This window comes from Haliotis rufescens, unplaced genomic scaffold, assembly GCF_023055435.1.
Source record: "Haliotis rufescens isolate VD_foot unplaced genomic scaffold, xgHalRufe1.0.p SCAF_3, whole genome shotgun sequence".
Lineage (NCBI taxonomy): Eukaryota > Metazoa > Mollusca > Gastropoda > Lepetellida > Haliotidae > Haliotis > Haliotis rufescens.
The window spans coordinates 20,827,806-20,850,696 of NW_025964001.1; the positions used below are offsets into that span (position 1 = coordinate 20,827,806).

The 22,891-nt window shown below is 38.8% G+C and overlaps 1 protein-coding gene across 2 annotated transcripts; it reads right to left on the bottom strand.

Annotated features, from left to right (window-relative positions):
* Positions 1-1,487: 1,487 nt before the first annotated feature.
* LOC124137075 (PHD finger protein 10-like) lies at positions 1,488-22,211 on the bottom strand. 2 transcript variants are annotated; one of them, XM_046503221.2, is made up of 14 exons: positions 22,135-22,211; positions 19,436-20,739; positions 16,963-17,084; positions 16,101-16,184; positions 11,830-11,897; positions 11,278-11,346; positions 9,336-9,464; positions 8,530-8,639; positions 8,073-8,202; positions 6,700-6,801; positions 3,953-4,106; positions 3,684-3,796; positions 2,625-2,749; positions 1,488-1,634 (listed from the first exon to the last, which is right to left on the bottom strand). In XM_046503221.2, exons 1-14 carry the CDS (start codon positions 22,189-22,191, stop codon positions 1,610-1,612), a joined length of 2,592 nt encoding a protein of 863 aa, XP_046359177.2. In that variant the 5' UTR covers positions 22,192-22,211; the 3' UTR covers positions 1,488-1,609. The 2 variants fall into 2 exon arrangements, 1 of the variants encoding a protein (XP_046359177.2); XR_006861478.2 differs by lacking the exons at positions 1,488-1,634; positions 2,625-2,749; positions 3,684-3,796 and having other exon boundaries at positions 4,086-4,106; positions 8,060-8,202.
* Positions 22,212-22,891: the final 680 nt, after the last annotated feature.

A 22,891-nucleotide genomic window follows, 5' to 3' on the forward strand; every position in this document is an offset into this window, starting at 1 on the left:
ACCTAGACAACATGCTAGCTCCAGCAAGACCAGTACAATCACTGAAACTGTCTTCTGTAAACCTAGACAACATGCTAGCTCCAGCAAGACCAGTGAAATCAACATGACAAAACAATGTGATCAGCAGCCATCTTGATTTTCCTGCTCAGCAGTGTGAAGCACCTCTCTCACTTGCTTTCCCCACTGCAGTGAAGTGTTGTTCAGTGAAAAGCGAGACAGTGACAAGTCAATACAATGAATCCCTGGCAAAATACTGTGTAAGCGCACAGGACAAATATGTGATGACTAAAGCACAGCAGTTACAAGAAGTCATGTAGAAGCATCATAGTGTACTCAACCAAAGCAAAACCATAGCTGCTAAGGATATCATAGAACCAGTAAATAGTGTGTGCATTTAGAAATTTGGAGTACTAAGAAAGGATCTGTTATATGGATGAACAACTTCTTTTGTACAATTAAGAGTAACATTTCAGTGTAGGTTCTAACACCGTTATCAAGCAAGTGATACTTGCTTGATAAGGGTGTTAGAACCTACACCCAAACATCACCCTGTAGGCCACACTTTTTTAATTTTGTTTCACGGATATTTATATCGGTTGAAATAAAAACAAAAACAAGTGGCCATGTCAATCATTTTTTAATTTTTTTTTTATTGATATGAACATGAAAGTCTTTCTGCCGTGGACTCAAAATTTCAGGTGGCCTCTTGAAGTACTGATAGTGATGTCAACATGGAATGTATGTATAACATGTTTTATTGTATAATAGGGTCCTTGATACTATCAGGAGACATAATAAAAATAAACATTTTGATAATTCAATCTTTTCAGTACCAGCCGCTTTTTAGTAGGGGCGGCATGCCCGTGAAACCACTGTGTGAGGGACCCCAGTGCCTTTCATACTGCTTTGAGGGGGCACGGGTGGCCCAGTCACCTAGGGCGCCGTGATTCGCTGTGCAGAGTTGCATCCCTTGGGCACATCAGAAACCTATGATTGTGGGTTCGAATCCCGGTTCGCCCTAAATATGTTTCTAGGTTTGTCAGCACCATACCCCTGCACGTGGGTTTCACCAAAGTGGTAAACATCTGAGACCTGCATCACTTCGGGCTTTCCTCCCACATTAAGCTGCCACTTATAACTGGAATACTGTTAAAAGCGGCGTTAAACCCAACCTACTCACTCACACTGATTTGAACTTTATCTAAGTTCTATCACAGCATGTTCGTTTTGTGTTGCTGGAAAGTTCAGAGATGCTTGTTTACAACTTTGGTGAAACTCACAAGTTCAAATATGGTCCAGACAAATTAAGAATTATTATTTGGCTAATCTTAGATTTGAACCCAAGAATGCACATCAAACCATTGCAAATTATTCAGTAATATTATATTGGTCAAGAAAGAATATCTTGAAGTATCATGTCTCAGTTTATGTCTGGCACATATTTCCTTCTTAGATTCCTTATTGAAAATAAAACACCACTGTCGATATCATTGTTCAATAAAAGAATTTATTTCATTGTTCATAAATACTGTAGCTGCCAAGCAATGTGATGAAAAGAAAATCTATGTTGATGTTTTGAGATGAGTAAAAAGCTGAGCAAAAGAAATGGTCATTTCGCTGTGGTCGTCCTCTTTCTGAAAACAAGAAAAACAGGAATATTGAACTGCAATGGCATGGGTTTCCAATGTGATCTATACTGAACAATAAACTTTTGTGATCATGGATATTTTGGGGATATTTTTATGAAATTTGCGCTTAGTCCTTACTACAAAATGAATATCAAAAAAATATTCATGACTCATAACTTTTTTGTTCACTATAGAAATAGTTATAGAGAGATTGTCTTCAAAAAGAACAAAGTTTGTTTAACGCCACACTCAGCAATATTCCAGCAATATGACAATGGTTTGTAATTAGTGTGTCTGGGCCAGACAAACCAGTGATTGATCACATGAGCATTGATCCACACTATTGGGATACCATAACATGCATTCAACCAACCAAGTCAGAGAAGCTGACCACCCAATCTCCTTATACGCCAAGTATAGGTTGATGGGGGCCTATGGTTTTACCCAGGATCCCCCACAGGTGTGTAACACAATGCACACAGTTTATACTTTTTATACAGCTATACTCCTGCATAGTGAAATGGGAGGCCAGGCTTAAAAACAATGATACAAGGTCAAACCTATTTATTTTGATAGATTAGCACCTGAAACAAATACCACCAATCAACATAGGTCTGGAACTATATTTCTAAAACCTGGCAAATCAATTTCACAGGTAAGGAGTCACTTGATCCCTAAATTTCCAAATCAACCCAAAGTCTTGTTTAATGAATGGATAGGAAAAGAAACTACAGGTCAATAATGACTGGAAAAGATGTGTACAGTGAACCTCCATTAGTTCGGACAGTTGCATTCCTACTGGACTGTCCAGATCTACATATTTCAGGAAGTGCATCAAGGTTACAGATTAATGTCACAATGTACAAATTCAAGTGGACCCAGTTATAATGGCTGGTCGATGGGATTCCTGGAACAATTGGGCCCAGACTAATGAAGATTCACTGTGACCTTGAAAAGAAAGGCCAAAAAACATGGGTTGTTTCCCTGCCCAAATACCTCGATCGTGGTGTGTCTGTTCCCTTGCAGCTCCGGCACTCCCATCTGCCAGTGGGTATAGATCTCAGGCCCACACAGAACGTGTGGTAGCCTCGGTCACATCGGTCGCAGAACATCATCTTATCCTGCAACAATCACACAATATTTGCACATAATTTTCACAAGATTTAACTCTCACAAAGTAAGTTCTGTTAGGTGATCACCCCAAGGAAATTACTCAATCAAATTAAGAATTTCTTCCATTCCAAGTTTATTAAAGATGCTAGAATAAGATTTTACCACAAATGAAAAAAATTCATCTGACCAATAGCATGCAATAGTCCATCTTCCCGGGGAAAAGGAATCCATTTGCCTTTTTATCAACGTCTTGTTTCCATCCTTGCCACATCAACCCCACTTTCCTGTGCTAAATGTGATCACATATCGAGCACACATCGATAGTCCAATCAGAGAACGTTTCACAAAATCAACATCCACGACTGGTTCACCTTTGTATGAAAGTTATTTACCGCTGCCTGTCTTTGTTGACACAAATGTCTTTTTCATCTCTTAAACACCCCAACAATTGCCTGTGTCAGGAATGAAATATATCTCATCGACTAGGTCGTCGCCAATGGTAGTCGACATCTTTGTGAAGCTATACGAGATGAGAACAGTGATCTGAATGGATATCACGTTTTCATTACAAGGAGCACAACTTGTGATCTACACGAGATGCCGCCAGGGTTGAGCCAAGAAAAGTGGCCTTGATGTGGAAAGGGTAGCAACTACGCTTTGACATAGGCTAGTGGACACACTTGCTTTGGAAAGATGGCAATAATCAAATGTTAAAATATGGGCAGAGAGTTCTGGTGAACCCTTTTCATGTTGTAAAAAATGAAAGGAATAATAAGCTGGGCCCCAGCATCATAAGTTTTTTAAGGTTGGTTCCATGAACAACTTATTTCACATACTTTATCAATTCCCTCAAAACACACATATTAAACCAAATAAAATAATTTCATGATTTATTGTATTGAACATGTACAAATCTAGAAGAATGAAATCTGATGTACTGACCTCATCATAGGGGTCCATACACTCCACACAGGTCTTACACTCCATGCACTGCCAGGGGTAGGTTCGGATCACCGACACCATAGCATTGGTCAAGTCAAGGCAGCTCGGGTGTCCTGCAACATAAATATAGGGGGATGCAATAAGACCAGAAAATATCAAGTTATACTATTAATACTGTTTAATATATCACCAAATGTGTTAGTTTGTTTCAAAAAGGGGATATCCGCGTAGGTAGTGAAAAGTAAGTGAGCTTCTAAATTGCCACTCACCAACAGTCCCACACTCGGAACACTTGATCATCTCTTGGTCGTCAGCTGCCAACTTCTCCTGTTTCACCTTCTTCCTCCGAGGGACCTTCTTCTCCGGCGGTGGGGGGTCCGTGCTGTTGCAGATACGACACTTCTCCTCAGGAAGCGGCTCAGCCTAGGTGTAAATGGTCACAGTGAGTCAGAGTGTCAAAGCGAACTCATTCAATATGTCCACCCAAGCTCAAGCTGCCTACAGGTGCTAGAGGGTTTTTTACACTCTCCTCACAATCGGGTACCCATTCCCTGCTGGGTGAACAGGGGTATATTTGAACTACCGTATTCAAAGTAATAAGCGCCCCGCTCTAATAACCGCCTACAGCAATATTTGCTAATACATGTATATTGGCTAGTGAACAATCCCAATTAGCACCCCTTCCAATTGATCAATGTACACAAGACTTATTTATTCGTGTATGATACGCACTCGTGTGCTATATGCACCCTTAATTATGGGCAATTAAATTCTGGAAAAATATATCTGTCTTACATAAACATTTCAGGCTGTCAGCATAAACCATGAAATACATCTTTCAACTCTGTTTTTTTCTCTCAACAAAATGATATTCTAATAAGAGTCCCCTATTTCTAATTTTGAGAGCGCCCTGGGCGCTTATTATGTCGAATACAGTAAGTCACTTGCCCAGGGTGATATCACATGTTTTGAGACTTGTGTTTCAGGTGTAGGAACATATTTGTGTTTCCCCTATCTGGTCATCTACTATGGGACGAGTGGGTTGTTTTGAGTGCACTAGGTGGATGTACTGTACACTTACTACAGAGCTTATTTGTTTGAAAGAGTTGAGGTTACCAACATGAGTTAATCATGATAACAGTGAATTAATAATCAAATATTGCTTTACGACACATCAGTAATTTTACAATTAATTGCAACCACTTCAGAGCATTTTTATACTAGAAAATAGTGCAAAAGCACTGTAGCTCACCTGGATATGTAGTCAACAATGTACTTTATAATGTCAATTAGCAACTTAAAAAAGTTACTGTCAGCATTGCTATTCAAATGGGTTCTGAATAAATACTGAGGACAAAAGTTTTAAATAATATGAAAATAGTTCCTATCCAAAAAATTCTAAATCTGCACTACTGTAGCACAATTGTTGCAATAAACAACAATTACATTTACTTCACACAAAGTTTTAACTCTGAGCCTCATAAACCTTCTAAGAAGAATAATTCTTCTAATGCCAAACAATATTTCCCATCGTCAAAATCCTAATGATCTGAACAAAATATGAATTCATCGTAAGGAAAATTTGGACCATTTCAAGTTTCAACTTTACTGGTTCAATGCTTCCTGAGCAGATGATGTTTACAGTGCGAGGATATGCATGCTGAGAAAATTTAAGGTCATGGTCCAAAATGCAAATGTCAAATTAAAGTAAAAATTAATAATATTGCAAAAATTGGAACATTTGTGTCGAGGCACACTACTAACTTCACATATACCAAATATAATTCCATTCTCAAACAAAATGTGTGAATAATGGCCATAAGACGTTTCAGCTTTCAGTAAGGCCAAAGTGCAAAGTGCAAATTAAGGTCAAATCAAGGTCAAAGTGCAAAACGAAATCAACATGATGAAAGTCAAAATTCAAAATATCACAAGAAATGGAACATATATATTGAGTCCCACTACTAACACTGCATGTACCAAATTTCATGACATTTTGAAACCAAAAATGAGAGAGTAATGGACAAATAGATTTTTTAATATGGTTGTCATGATAATTGAAAATCAGATTCCAAGCTCTTGACCAATTCAGGTGTCCTCATTGGTGGGAACGAGCATGTCAAGTTTCAACTTCATTGGTCAAGTGGTTTCTGAGGTAGAGATGTATATGATGGATGACTCATGATTTTTTGCATTTTCCAATGTGACCACTGGCAGCCATGTTTGATTTCCAATCAAGATGTCTTGAACAAACTAGGTACTATACAAGGTTTAAGATTTTGAGATGAAGAGTTTTTAACTTTTATTGTTTTTAATCAAAGATGGCTAACTGGCAGCCATACTGAAATTCCAAGTTTGATGCTTTGAACAAACTTAAACCCTTTATAGTGACAAACATTCACACACACACACACACATCTTCGCCATTTTGGAGAAGAAGATGAAAGTGTAGAAAGTTTAAGGATGCTGACTTGTGATAATGGCATAAGCTCACATGGCCTTTCAGGCTAGTTGAGATGAAAAGACTCCTAGAAAAGAGTGTTTAGGTTAGATCACCAAAACATTATCTTAAAGATTCTAGATTTGTGTAGCATTAAGTGTGAGTGTTTCAATCATGACAATGTTACAGCCATATCAACAGAAAGGGAAAGGAACAGAGTGATAGAGTGACTATTGTTTAACACTGCAGTCAACAATACTCACACAATATCACTGAAGCTTTAAGAAATCAAGTCTGGACCAGCCAAATCAGTGGTTGATAGTATGAGCAACGTCCCATGCTGATGATGACACACAATAAACCAAATCCCTGCGTCTGACCATCCAATAACTTTTAGTTGCCTCGTAAAACAAGCATATGTTACTTGGCACAAATTCTGTCTGGGAATTCCAACTGGAGCTGTTTAGGAGACACCAAGATGTGACTTCACAAACTATTCACATTCACATTTTCCGAGTGACAAACATCCCGTGTCCGAAGTCTGCAATAGACATGAAGAAAGACAGTTGTACATACCAGCGGTTCCTCCTTGGTCTCTTCAGCTTCTGACTCACTCCCATCCGAGTCACTGCTGGCATCGCCGTCACTGTCCGCTTCCGAGGCCGACCCTACTTTATCCTACAATGAAGGGAGATGTAATGAGAAAGGACCTATTTCAGGAAAAGTTCACACAAAGTTCATTTCAGAGCAAAAATACATTGAAAGAAATGTACAAATTTATTCCATAGTAACATCAAAGGTCATTCTGTAGAAAGTAAATTGTAATGTAATGTTGCTTTTAAATGACATTACATTTGTCAACATTACTGAGGGCCTGGTTGAACTGGCAAACTGTTTCTTATCTAAACAACTGAATCATGTGGACAACTGAGTGGTTGTCAAAAGTGGTTGACCAATCTCCACATACCAGTACTGTGGTGATGTAGGAAAGCATTGTTAGTGATGAGGTCCATTTGCAAACGTGACCTCATGGCCAGGGTTTTTCTAAGCTGCCTGGCGTCATGTGTTCTCATGAAGGCAGCTAGATGGCAAGTGAATGTGTATGAAACTAATAGGAACAAAGAGTGGCTATCAACTAAGTCAAAACTAATTTTTGTGTAACCTGCTACTGTATCGAGGGACTCATGGCAGACACAAGATAAGATGTTGCCCTAGTGACTCAAGGCAGACATAAGACAAGATGTTTGCACCTGAAACTGGACCTAGGGACTCGTGGCAGACATAAGACAAGATGTTTGCACCAGATACTGGACCTAGGGACCAATGGCAGACACAAGACAAGATGTTGACCTAGTGACTCAAGGCAGACACAAGACAAGATGTTTGCACCTGAAACTGGACCTAGGGACTCGTGGCAGACATAAGACAAGATGTTTGCACCAGATACTGGATCTAGGGAACAATGCCAGACACAAGACAAGATGTTGACCTAGTGACTCAAGGCAGACACAAGACAAGATGTTTGCACCTGAAACTGGACCTAGGGACTCGTGGCAGACATAAGACAAGATGTTTGCACCAGATACTGGACCTAGCGACTCATGGCAGACACAAGTCAAGATGTTTGCACCTGAAACTGGACCTAGGGACTCGTGGCAGACACAAGACAAGATGTTTGCACCAGATACTGGACCAAGGGACTTATGAGTCATAAATGGGACGGGCCAAGCAAGTGTGATGATGACAATAATCATGTGATGATGTGTCCGCTCGGAGGCAGCACACGTGCATTGAGGATGCCACACACACACAACACAACACAACACAACACAACACAACACAACACAACACAACACACACACACACACACACACACACACACACACACACACACACACATCAGGAGGTGATGACAAACCCAGAAATATCTGCTGACCTCAGTGTATTACCTCAGTACTGTCCTCCACCTCGGACGAGTCAGGGTCACTTGACGGCTTCACCAGGGTATTGGACACTTTCTTGGGAGGGTCGAACTTAGCTGTATTTATTGGTAAGTAGCGGAGCTCATCAGCTGTGTATCTGAAATAAGACATCAATATTGTAATAAACAGGAAAGAAGTGAGGTTTTCCTGTCTCATGCATGCGAAAGAGCTTTGGGTAGGGAGATACTATCAGTATCTCAACTTGTTATGGATAGTTGACAGTGAAGAAGACTTCTGTTGAAAATTTGAATTCTTTTATAGCCGAAAAACAGAATTTCTGGCAATAATATTATGGTAGTCTTGTATTCGTAAGAATTATTGAATGCATCCATTTACTGTCAACTGAGAATTAGTTAATTGTATTTGTTCAGCCAATAAAACACTTGTGATGAAGAAGCCTGTATGTTATCTAAGCTGTCCTCACTTGCAGTAGTAGTCCTGGAACTGTCCAGGGATGAGAGGAACAGGGTATGCGTCGGGCTTGGTGGCCTCGGGAGGCAGCTTCTTGTATCTGCCAGCTGGATAGTGCACCATCTACACACAACAATCAAGGAGATCAATGAATTTACAATACTCGAACACTGGATTTCCACCAATCTCACTAAAATAGGATCGCGATGCTTGATAGCATGCACTAAGATCTGATGTTAATGAGATTGAGAGTTCCACTTACAAAACTGATCATACTCATCAGGGACAAACATCAAGAAATAGCAAGATTTTGCTGGTGAGTGAGTGAGTGAGTGAGTGAGTGAGTGAGTGAGTGAGTGAGTGAGTGAGTGAGTGAGTGAGTGAGTGAGTGAGTGAGTGAGTGAGTGAGTGAGTGAGTGAGTGAGTGAGTGAGTGAGTGAGTGAGTGAGTGAGTGAGTGAGTGAGTGAGTGAGTGAGTGAGTGAGTGAGTGAGTGAGTGAGTGAGTGAGTGAGTGAGTGAGTGAGTGAGTGAGTGAGTGAGTGAGTGAGTGAGTGAGTGAGTGAGTGAGTGAGTGAGTGAGTGAGTGAGTGAGTGAGTGAGTGAGTGAGTGAGTGAGTGAGTGAGTGAGTGAGTGAGTGAGTGAGTGAGTGAGTGAGTGAGTGAGTGAGTGAGTGAGTGAGTGAGTGAGTGAGTGAGTGAGTGAGTGAGTGAGTGAGTGAGTGAGTGAGTGAGTGAGTGAGTGAGTGAGTGAGGTACATTTCATCAAGTTTCATATTTCAGAGTTCCAACACAAATAACATTCCAATTTGATGACTTACAAAAGTCTGCAGATCGAAGTATGCTCTCCTCTCCTCCCGCCTCTCCCGCTGGAACTGAGCATTGAAGTCAGCTGCGGCCTTCACTGCCTTCTTGATGTACGCTCCCATCTTGCCCTTGTCTAGTTTTGGCTGACCACAGAGGAAAACACACAATTACTGGTTGCAAAACAAACACAACAACTAGGACAAAACAGTCATCGGTATTCCTGACACATCACATCTACAACCAGCAAATTAGTGGTTGACAGCAGTTTGGCCACAAGGACACACCCGGCCAGGTCACACAATATAGCCACCTCATCCTTCACATCCTTTTTGTGACTCACATATCTTACTGAAGACTGAGATAACAAGTATTTGTCACAGAGTGACGAAATATCCCCCGCCTGTACACCATAGTACCAAATATGAAGACAATCCAGCGATTAGTTCTTGAGATATTGTGGCAACACCGTTTTCCAACTCCAAAAACAGATTTGCCTGCTGTGACCTTGAAAATGGGGTCAAGGTCACCAAATCTGACAGGTGTATGCGGTGTCTGTATATACACTATAGTTCCAAATATGAAGACAATCCAGCAATTAGTTCTTGAGATATCGCGGCAACACCGTTTTCCAACTCTAAAAGCAGATTTGTCTGCTGTGACCTTGAAAATGGGATCAAGGTCACCAAAACCGCATGGTGTCTGCGGAGTCTGTATATACACCATAGTTCCAAATATGAAGACAATCCAGTGTTTAGTTCTTGAGATATCGCGGCAACACCGTTTTCCAACTCCAAAAGCAGATATGCCTGCTGTGACCTTGAAAATGGGGTCAAGGTCACCAAAACCGACTGGTGTCTGCGGAGTCTGTATATACACCATAGTTCCAAATATGAAGACAATCCAGTGTTTAGTTCTTGAGATATCGCGGCAACAAACAGGTGGGACGTACGGACGGACGTACGGACGGTCGTGAATACTATATCCCCCGCTTCGCGCTTTCGCGCGGCGGGGGATAACAATTAGTAGGGCTTTTGGCCACAAGGACACACCCGGCCAGGTCACACAATATAGCCACCTCATCCTTCACATCCTTTTTGTGACTCTCACATATCTTACTGAAGACTGAGATAACAATTAGTAGGACTATTCTTACAGTGTACAGAGGTCAGAACTCTTTTCCAAAAGTACCTGGGCCATGCTCCACAAAGTGATATTAGCACTATGACTGTCATAAGTAAATACTTATGTATGGGAGTGATGATCGTCATAGCGCTAAGAGTGCTTTGAGGAACAGGGCCCTAGCATAATACATAATATGCAGTAACAACAATCAAATTACATATTAGTTACAGTTTTTATTCACTGTCGTAAAACACTGTTGTCAGTAATATTAATCCTGTAGTCAGCCCTTGCAATCACCCAATCCTTATTTTCATATCATTTGACAGAAGTGAAAGCAAAGACCAACTCTGCCCTGTAATCCATACAGAGTTGGTCCTGCTGGATCAATGGTGGCATGATAGAATGACTTTATATAAGGGCTGGCTTAAAAGACTGATATTCGGATTATCATCGATGGGAAAAAATATGAACAATTATCAATATGAAAATTGTGTCATTGATAATAACTTACATAAACTACTGTGATGAAATAAAGATCCTTTACCTTTACCTTTACCTTTACCTTAACACACTTGTTATTGTCAATATAGGTGGAAAGCAAGAGTTTTTGTTAATATCTCAAATCTCCACAAAGTAATCTATGCATAAATGTATCACTCACCAGTGGCATAAAACATGTTGATTTCTTTCGGGACTTTCTTGCATACTTGCTCAACATTCTTTCTTCGATTTTTTTCATTTATTGATCTATGATCTATATCGATAGCCAGCCCTATTATATTATTCAACATTTCGTCATCTATAAAGAGCACATATTGGGAATTTGACACATACCACTTCATACTCTTTGTGCTTGTTGTTGATAGTCTGTCTCTCCTTCTCATGCAGAACATGGGCATACTCCTGCAGATACAACCAGCAAGTAAGTTTCTCAAACAACATCAATTCACAAAGTAATAAATCCCAGTCCCAGACATTTTCATTATTCTAATCTAACACTCATGAATATCCTTAACATACATTATGTTTTAATTGCTGAAGCAAAAACATGACAAATAATATTATTGCTGTTAATTTGATAATGAGCAAATGTGTCACTGATATAGAAACATGATAAAATTATAAAGTATTCATCAATAAATCTATCTATAGACATAGCAGTCTCCACCATTGTCCGTAGATCCTAATCTTAACATGTGGACTATAAATCATGATTATCAACTATACTGATAAAACTGAAATCAACTTTTCCTTGACTCTGGCTTTGGACAAGTGGCTAAATTGCCGACACAGGCACAAAATACACATAAAATGTGTTGTCCTTAACATGCCTACGAATGTATGTACTGATGGTTGGAAGAAGGACCTGGTGGTGTTGTTACTTACTCGGTACTTCTCAGAATAATCTTTGTGCATTAAGTCATACACTTCCTCACTCCTCAGAGCTGTCAAACCTGCAAAGATTAGCAACATGAAAATACATTCTATAAATCAAAGATTTACACTTGTGAAAATTTAGGTGTCACTTTGTTATTTTTTTCATCATCGAGACAAATAACAGCATAATGCCCTACTTACTACAAAGTTTCGAAAACTTCGGAGGGTTTTGAGGTCCTATATATGACTACAGTATTGTAAATATCAATGGCCACGTAATCTATAATTTTTAACATTATGACAATGACTTCCATCTTTAATCATTGTTAATTTTAAAATACTCTACTCCAGGAAACAGAAGAAAAACTGTCATTAGTACTTAAATACAACATGATCAGACAAAGTCTGTATCTATCATGTAAACTGTATCTATCATGTAAACCCATTTCCAGAAACATGGCTGCTGCCATCTCTAGAACTAAATCAACTAAACATCTGCAGTTCAACTGACAGAACTGAGGGTGAGCAACCTTGTTCTTGTCAATCACACCAACCCCTATCCACCATGAGACGATGACAAGCCAAGACACATGCACTATTACATTTCCCCCACTCCACTCTGACCTCTAATCATCACAGTGAGAGGTCCACCTCAGTCTACAGCCATCCCCTTTGTCCAGCAGGGGAGGTAACTCTAGTCTCCAAGCCTACACCTACCCCTATCCTGCTCAGTGTGGCAGAAAGCCCCGAGGCACACTGCCCTGTCAGCCACAGCATGCTTGTAGCAAGTTGTTGATTAGCGTCGCAAACACAGTTGCAGGAGACTGTGAAACAAACCTTTCGACAAGACCTTAGATTTAACCCAAACATCATCATAGAGGTGATAATTAAAACAAATGAATACACTGGCTATATTTCAAGGGGTTAAAGTGTCAGACTGACAAGATAGATACATCCTACAGTGCTAGACGGCATCAATGGATGATGCTCAAAGGTTAAGTTAATTACATTAGAAACAACCTGTGGTTTCCGATGATGCCAAACGTGTTGATTAAAACAAGTTAATTTACAGGCTGAAATTTGACTCAATCTTCAGGGTACATCGCTTTGTTCCATTTACACTCTAATTACCCATGATGTGATCATCACAGGACTACAAATACCACACTCCATTGTACTTTAGACCAAACATTTCTCTACTTCAGATGACAGCTTCTGGTCACTCCGCAGGTAAGTGTATTTATCTGTTAATCTATCATTATTCATCAAGCATTAATTGACTATTATAAAATCAATTCTCATCATGAAATAGCACACTAAAAAATCATGATAATACCATAATAAATAATAACAATAAAAGGACTTAAGGCCGATATGAGGAGACAGAACCAATTGTATATTTATCAAATAATATAAATGTCCACTTGGTAATGAAATCAATGCAAATTAACTCCAATGTACCATAATGCTATTTTACTAATTGTTCCCAGCAAATAGAGAGAAAAAGAAACAAATAGGCCAAACTTTGGGTTGTCATAAAAAAATTGTGTAAAATACAATCAACTTACTGATCACAAGACATAATTTATTTGAAATTCTTTATATTTTATAGCTTTATCTTTATAGCTTAACTTCATTCTTCTTTATGATTTTATACCAAAAAAATCATTTGAATTACAAAATAGAAAAGTTAATAATAACTGTTGCAACTGTCGTAATGTTTATATAAATAAATTTGCAAAAGATTTTATTATATCCTATATTTTCAAAATTTGAAACAATTTTGTTTGATTAAGACATGATCGTTGGTTGACAATCATCCCGACTGTCCAGGTCAAATTACTGAATGATTATTCACTCAATGGTTCCACTCCAGCCCTTTTCATTGCCTTTCCACAACTATCATGACAACAAATAAGAACAGAGATGTTTTGAAAACTGATCATAAAGTAAACAATCAAGAATCAGGAGGAATTTGAGAATCATTTAACTAAGGTATATACCATCCAAGAAATATCTATTGTATCATGACATTTTAAATGATTTTGAATGATTGTATTATCTTAACCTTTACCACTTCACTGTTTGTTTTCACCCACTGTTCATTTCCTTCTGAAACTGTCATAAATAAGGTTCTTTAACCGCACTATTAATGGAAAACAACATTGTACCACTAAAACAAATAACAAGAAGTCGACATCAGACAAATTAGAAAGCAGCTTTCTCGAGCTTTACGGCACTTGTTTCAACCTGGCGACTTCCATTTCAGACTACGCTTGAAAAATATGTTGACACAGTTCTCGATTAAAATTTTGAAAACTGAACTAACAAACATGCATGAATGTCTAATATATGGTTGCAATTGTATGGCAGTGCTCCCAACGTACTGTGCAATGCCTCCTCCGTTCAAATATTTATCCCACGGAAGCGAGAGACAGACGATAATTTTGACGGAATCAGCCGTACGGGCCGTAACTGTCTTTCGGAATACCCCATGTTAACGTTTTCGAGGTTGCACAATTAGAAAACACATTCCAACTGTCACTTTCATGATCTTGTAAGCGACGCTTTGATTGGTCGGATGAAAGGTTGTTCTGACGTGACCCATAATGGGATGTCCTCAGATCTTTGTTTAGTGATAGCGAGAACTGTGATCTGATTTTAATGAGATTGCCAAACCTCTACACCTACACAGAAGGAATACGTTGATGCAGCATGAACAGACATGCTTGCCATTTGATTAAGTCCATCAATTTCATTGATTAATTTAAAATGCAAAAGAAATGTTTTTCAATCAAGTTTCAGATGAAACACAGTATCATTAAACATTGTAAGTGAACCCCTTACCTTCTTGACATTTTGGTTCTGCAGCTTAATTGATGCCAATACATCTATTATTTACAAGCCGCTGTCATATTACTGGAATATTGCTGAGTATGTTAAACAATAAACAGCCATACTCACCAAGCTAAAGCCATGATCATGACCAAACATCTTGAACTTCTCCTAGCATAAATACAACACAGCACTGTTCACCTTTTACTTTATGCATTACAAAAACTAGGTTGGCAGTAGGGCTGGGAAGAGTCTAAATGTACTACCCAGGTACCCAACCCCCTATTACCTGACCCTACCCAGGTACCAGCTGCAGGGCCCACTTGCACAAAGCGATCTTAGCCCAAAGATGATCATAACTCCCATACTTTAACATAGACTTACAATAATCTTAGTGCTAAGATCGCTTTGTGCAAGTGGGCACAAAATTAGGTACAAAATGTCTGATTAGAAATGTATTGACCGGAGCCCTGGCAAAAAGGAATTTAGATAAACTCATGATCTGGTCATGCATACACTGAAGTTGACTGAAGCTTTATCTTTATTCAAACATATAGGTCAGAAGAAATTTGTTCATAGTCAGAAAGAAATGCACTAGTGACTTGTGTGGAGTTTGTGGAGTTCTAGATACATTTTTGTCATTAAACAATAAATCATACGGGCCCTAGTTAGAAGGTTAGTGCATATTTCTATCCAATATTAGTATAATGTCTACTATACTGCATGTGTAAATTAATCTGACAACCATGGTAATACATGTGTGTACTTGGGAGTTCCACAAGCTTCATCAGCCACTTGAATTTGAACTTTCTTTCTTTTTGGTAGCTTGTTTATATCATATTAACATTTGAAAATATTGCAACCTTTGAGCATTTATCATGTTTACGTAACATGTGTAATGTAAACATAGATTATAACGTTAAATCATGGTGTGCAGTTTGTGCCAAAAAATCACAAGTCAACCAGTCCAAACTTGTATCTTGGCCTAAGTTTCAGTATATTTAGTTTTATCATACACGCTGTGATAAGGTTGGTTGGTTGGTTTGTTGTTTAACGCCGCACTCAGCAATATTCCAGCTATATGACGGCGGTCTGTAAATAATCGAGTCTGGACCAGACAATCCAATGCTTGATATCATGAGCATCAATCCACGCAATTGGGATCGATGACATGCATCAACCAAGTCAGCGAGCCTGACCACCCGATCCCGTTAGTCGCCTTTTATGACAAGCATAGTCACCTTTTACAGCAAGCATGGGTTGCTGAAGACCTATTCTACCCCGGAATCTTCACGGGTCCGCTGTGATAAGGACTAATACCAACTGATCTTACTACAATGAAAGAAATTTGACTTGACTCAGGCTTCAGACAAGTGAGTGGTGTAAGTCCCAGGCTGGGTGGGTATCGGGGGGCCATGCATGATACGTGTGATATGTTAACTCACCCAAGTCAGACTGTGTTTCACTCACTACACCCCGCTCTCGCAGAAAGTCTTTCTCATTCTTGTCACATGTTCGGCGATACAGGTCTGAAATACCAACAGTGACATACGTAACTTTACCTATTCACTGCGCTCTTGGAAACAACAATACATTTCTTAATTGATTATGGCGTTTGGCACTGCATCTTACATCACAAAAGATAATCACTAAAAGCTACACTAATCATGCTAATGGCGCAGGTTGTAACATGAGCATGATAAACATAATTTTCGAAAACAAATTTATGCTGATTAATAAAAGAATTTTCTGTATAAGTTATATTACAAAATAAAAAAGAATCATAATACAATGGTATGTTTTAACACATACTACTTAAGTTAAAGAACATCCACAGTTGGAAGGCTGTGTGTTGAAATACCCACCAGTCATGATTATCTATAGTCATATGAAAAATCTGGTGTTCAATAACTTCTAATGAGTAGTATACATGATGCCAAATTATACAAATAATACATTAGGAATGCCCAACCCCCCAGGTATTAGTGTTGTTAGATGCCACATCTTGGTGACAGACCTGCTGATCGGAAAAAGTAAACATCATTAAAAGTGTATAAATATATATCTGAAACACACCTATTTCTATTATCATGATTAATCCAGCAAATCATAAGTGTTTGTACAATATGATAAACTAAACACAGACAACTACCACCTTACCACACATGGTGCACAGTGTAACATTTCAGATCACTTTTTGAAGATAAAAATCAGAAAAATATTTTTGTTTATTTTTCCTCCAACCATGCCAACTACCTTGCCTCCTGCCCCAAATTTGTCAAAACTTTGTAAACAATGACAACCTACCTGGATATTTCCTCTTGAAAGACTTGATCTGGAGGTATTCACTGATCTGTTCCTGGAGCATATACCACTCTCCACCGTCCAACGGCCATTGGTACTCAAACAAGCTCTCAGCTGGGAAGTTGCTATCATGACAACACATAGTTCATAAGTCCCATGGAAACAATTAACATTGTAACGACTCAAACTTGAATGAAATCAATGCAGAGTTTACATGACGCAGCAATGTGTTTAATACACAATACGTATAGAATGGATAGTTTGTAGGCCATGGTAAAACCCTGTTGATGGGGTTCCTTTTCACATACTTTAAGTTCACAGTCTTTATAACAATACCAATACCAACTGAACAGACCCGTGACGATCCGGGGTAGAATAGGTCTTCAGCAACCCATGCTTGCCGTAAAATGCGATTATGCTTGTCATAAAAGGCGACTAACGGGATCGGGTGGTCAGGCTCGCTGACTTGGTTGATGCATGTCATCGATCCCAATAGCGTGGATCGATGCGCATGATATTAATCACTGGATTGTCTGGTCCGGACTCGATTATTTACAGATCGCCGTCATATAGCTGGAATATTGCTGAGTGCGGCGTTAAACAACAAACCAACCAACCAACTGAACAATGAACACTGTAATTCAAGAAGTCTGTATTCAAAAACATGAATTCAGCATTAGAAATTGGCACTAGTCCTGTAGTCCTTGCCAAAGTGCCCAACAGTTAAGGTATCCTAAGGACTTGTAGAAATTTGCCATTATTAAGGGTTTGGGTACATGCTATCATTATAAGGGCTAGTGGACTAAAACAGTTAGTTTCTATTGCTGTGAATTGTACAAAAGTTGAAACAATTTCGGCATGTTCAGTTATAAAGATGAATATCATAGAGTAATTGATCATGATTTTCTCAAAGGTGGGATCTACCGTCTACTTGACGAAAGTCTGTGGCACTTGTTTCAACAGACCTTACTCTAAAAATACTGGTAGTGAAAAGTAAGTCACACAAAACAGAATCTGACTCCACTCTCGCTTTAGACTGGTGAGCATGTGCGGGGATCAGTTGGGCTTTACACCAACTGGAACAGTATTTGGGCTAACATGGCTATATGGCAGCATTAGGTTTACAGCTTTCCCTTCAATGAAATGTAGGGTTGGTGGTCAAACAATCGCACAGGACTAGTTCAGGGGGAGCAATATGGGCAAAATTTAATAATGCAACAAAGCAGAGGTTTTTTTAAATAAACATGTAAAAGGTCAGTTACCATGGTTACTTCCCTTCCTGTTTTTCATAACTGAAACCATTTCAGCTACCATACCTACTCAGATGCTCAGTGGGAAGAAAAGAGTTATCTAAATATTTTGATCACTGTTGATGTCATTCCATTTGGGGTCAGGGCATTCATGGTATCTGTCAACATCGTAAACTAAGTATAAACTAAAAAAATAGTTTCATGGCACTGTAGCTCACCTGAATATGTAGTCAACATTTAAAAATGTCAACAGCCACTTAACAGAAGTTGCTGTCAGCATTGCTATTCAAATACTTTCTGCATTAATACTGACAAGAAACTTTGATGCAAGCCATCAACATGGCAGAAAACTCTTTGTTCGTCAAATTAAATTTACAATAAAATAAAAAAAATTAAAACGTTTAATCAGTATGTATAAAAACAGTATGCTGATATTGAATATTCATTCCCTGTTTTACATCTTACAATAAGTGGTTGATTACAATGCGATTACTTCCCAAAGTACCCTTAAATACTGAAGTTAATAAACATGGTCTTTCCACAGTAAATGAGCACAGTAGCCTATTCAGGCCGGAACTACATCAAGACTCCTCCCACTTGAGATGAACCAGCACATAGGCACTGTTTGCCTCTCATTATTAAAGTAATTTAATTAATTTAATTAAGAAAAATTAAGAGCATGTCCCAATGTGTAAAGGTCAATAAGGGTTAAAATCTTGCAAGAAACGGAAAATATGTGTTTTGCCCCACAAGTAACTACACATGTGCCAAATGTTTTACATTTTGAAAAAAGATGGCTGAGTAGCGGTCAAAAATAAGTTTCTCAATATGGCTGCTGTGCTGGGCATTTTGAAATCGGATTCCTACCTCATGACACAATTAGGGTGTCATCAGAATGATCAGTGATGGGAACAAGTATGTGAAGTTTCAGTACATTGAAGAGCTTCTGCCATGTGTCTGAAGAGATGATGATTTGGACATACGATGGATGACAGACCATGACATATGAAACATATGCCTTAATCCTGTTAATCATCTAGTAGCTTACCGGTAATGTGGAAAGAAAGTCTTATGTTAATGTGACCCCCTTAGTTCTGACAAACCAAGTACCATAATCTGTGATGCAAATCATTGATCAATGGAACCTGGCATTCTTAGGACTAGAGACCAGTCTATGACTTTTGATACCCTCTATAAACTACATATAATGACCATGATAAACTTACCCATCATCATCCAAGTCTGGATCTGGCTCTACCCCACTCATCACACTGCCTGGGCGTGATCTCTTGGCCGGGGTGGGACAGTCCTTACTATCCTTACTGTATGCATTGATGCTCCCCCCCAGTGAAATGTCCACAGAAGTCTCCCCCTCAGGCACCGTGCTACTGATGGCCAACACACAGTCAAGACTGAGACTGTTTTCGTCCAGGAAGGCTTCAGTAATAGGAAAGCTACTTGGCTTTGACACTGGTCTCTTTACCTCCCCATCTGTGTCAGGTAACAGAGAGTCTCCATCCTCTGCATCAGTTCCTGCTGCTGGAGCTGCCACAGCTTCTGTTTCCATGGTTACATCCTGGTTGGATTCATCACCATCCACATCCATACACTCAGGCTTGGTGTCCAGAAGAGTTTCTTTGTCGATGTCAGATTTACCTTCACTTTCGGGAACTAAAGACACCTCATTCTTGCTGTCATCCATTACTTCTGATTCAGTTTTCTCATCTATTTGGGGTTGAAACTCTGCACTACCTTGAGAAGCTGTCTCTGCATCGTCTACTGCTGTTTCAGTTTCCAGCTCTGGTCCAGCTTTCCGTCTTTCCACTGGCTCCTCAACCAGTAAAACTTCTTCAAGATCATCAACTTCATTGTCACCATGTACACTTGAAGCCTTCATTTCAGATTCTTTTTCCTCCTCTTTCTCACAACTTGGTGTTTGTTCTGTACTCTCGGAAACTTTCTCTGAATCATCTTTAGAGCCTGATTTATCATCTTTTGCAGGCTCTGCCTCATGACTGTCACTATCAGAATTAACATATTTACTCACAGTATCACCTGCTGAAACTTCCTCACTAGTTTCTGTTGTTTCTATACTCTCAGACACTTTATCAGCAACTGACGTTTCTTGGTTTGGTTCAACACTATGTTCTACAGACTCCTCTTTAGATTGTTGTCCTTCGACACTGTCAGGTTTAGTGTCTTCACATGTATTTTCTTCATTTTGTGCCTGTGCTTCTGTTTCTTTCTCCTTGTTTACCAGACTAACCGAATCTACCTCCAATTGGTCATCTTCTGAGCTTTCAGGAGTGATTGGGTAGTCCACAATGTTGCCAAGAATTGCCACAGGGGTACTTCCTTTCATTTGACTTGAATCAGCTATAGACTTCTTTTCAGTAGCTGGTTCAATTTCCGATTCTTTTGATGTTGATTGTTTCTGGGTAGTATTGTCATCCTTGGACTGTTCTGTTTGTTGAATTGGAACGTCCACAGGTTGATAATCCTGTGCTGCTGCAAGTGCTGTTTCTCCCTCCTTATAAGATTAAATGACACTTGGTAATCATGGTAAATCCTAACTAATGATGCTCTGATATAAAATATCTTGCAAGCCTATAAATGTAGTGTTAAATTTACAATGTGCTTAAATGTTAAAATAAGTAATTCAATAATTTTATTATCTGGCATATGTTCAACTGGATGTAACATACTGTGTCCTATACACACAATAATTGAGAATGAACACAAATAATTTCCACTGCAGGTCCCATTTCTTCACTCATTCACAAAGTTTTGTTTCAAACAAGGAAAGTCCAATCCATAGTTTGGGTAAGGCATCACAAATACATCAGCATTTTGGTACAATGATCAACCCGGCAGCAATTAGAATTTGTAGCTAGCCCTGCTTGATCGAGACAAGAATGTTTACCATTGTTCACATTTTCTGTCAGTTAATTCAGTTCCAATTTTTAGGAAAATTTAAGCATTGTTATTAAGCATAGTTATTCCCTGGTTTGCCTATGTTTTACATTTTCCACATGGACACAAATATGGATAAAAAACAATTACACATGACCATGTGAGCTGAACGTCAATGTCAACATAGCATAGCCATGATTGCAGACTTGTAAGTATGGTAAGCTACAGCTGTATTAACAAACATTTGGGTACCTATTGCCCCAGCAATTATTTATCTATCCATCTACATCATGTACATATATTTTTATGCATGCAAAATTATTGCATCTTACTACTCTATCTTTAAACTTGTTGACATATCCTGTGTATGCATCAATAATCTATAGTCTGTTGTCTGACATACATTTGTTTATAGGCAATACATTTGTTTGAAGGCATATCAGTTATCACAGCAACTTATATATTATGTCAGAGAATATATATGTTATGAAATCTTTGTGAGCAGGTACTGAAATTTCAGAAAAATGTTTATTTTTAAAACATCAGATCACACGCCATTCTCCACTGGAATTTTAATCTAGATTATCAGATAGATTTATTAGTGCCAATTTATGAAGTTCACGGTTTCGGCAGTGAAAAGGGTCTTATTTTGACTGTTGACCCACAAGTATGACGAAGATAGTTGTAAAATACACTAAAACCAAGAGACTACAGGAAGCATATGGTTAAGACAAATCTCCGTAAAGAAATGGGGTGATAATTGAGTCAATCACAGGGGAGGGGGTCCAGGTAACAAAAATGGAACCCGTGTGTTAGACGTAAACATGCAAACTGAGACTGAGACTTAGGCTAACAGTGTAGACACTATGAACAAAGGACCAATTTCGCTTTCATTTCAGATAAATATTGCCTCCTATTGCGTGCAGGAATTTAAAATATATGACAAAGTTGGTATTACTGAACTTGACAATTCCATCTGTATAAACTAAGAAATCTGAGCAATATTCCTTACACTTGTATCGGCGATAAGTCTTTCGGTTTTCGCGTCACTTTCTGAAAACGACGCCATCTTGGATGAGTGCAATCTGTACCTCCGGTAACTGAAGAGCAACGAGCTGCTGACCGCTAAAAAATGTTGCGACCAGTGCTTGCATTTTACTCATCATGTTTTAGAGTACATTGTTTCGTCTTTTCCGATTATACATATGTTTTTAATTGGAATCACTAAAATAAATGTTCTTCTGTCTATATCCCTTAGTTAAATAATGATTTACAGATCAAAATATTTTGGGTGCAGGAGAATGAATAAACATTTAGGAGAAACAAAACTAACAAAGTCCGCACTGTGGCGATTTGCTAGACGCTTAGTTTATTTATTGTTAATACGTTTAGTTTATTTGAAACTTAGTTAATTTTTAAAGCTATTTTGCGGTGATTTTTGCGTCACATTGTCTGTTACACGGTCACATGGTCTCCATCTCAAATATCTGCTTATCGTATTCGAACATGGATGGAACTACACCGGACGGGTTGTGGTCCACACGTATAAAGTCCTCAAACACATTTTGTCAAAAGAGCCACAATAAAAAGCAAAAAAGGGCCACCCTTATACCCCGATTACATGCGCCTCCGTACATATGTGTGTATATGTGCATACGTGTGTAGAAATACATACGTGAGTATACTTGTCATGTGAACGCGTTTACTCATGTGTGTATATTTACACCAGGAGCAAATTTGCATCATGTCTGGAGCAGATGCAAATGTAA

What these genes read in the sequence shown, in the direction of transcription:
- LOC124137075 (XM_046503221.2), bottom strand. Translation starts at nt 22,191, where the DNA reads ATGGCGTCGTTTTCAGAAAGTGACGCGAAAACCGAAAGACTTATCGCC. An exon ending in CCAGACTTGGATGATGATGG is followed by an intron (nt 17,085 to 19,435) that starts GTAAGTTTATCA and finishes TTGTCATGATAG; the next exon opens with CAACTTCCCAGCTGAGAGCT. An exon ending in TTTCAAGAGGAAATATCCAG is followed by an intron (nt 16,185 to 16,962) that starts GTAGGTTGTCAT and finishes TTGGTATTTCAG; the next exon opens with ACCTGTATCGCCGAACATGT.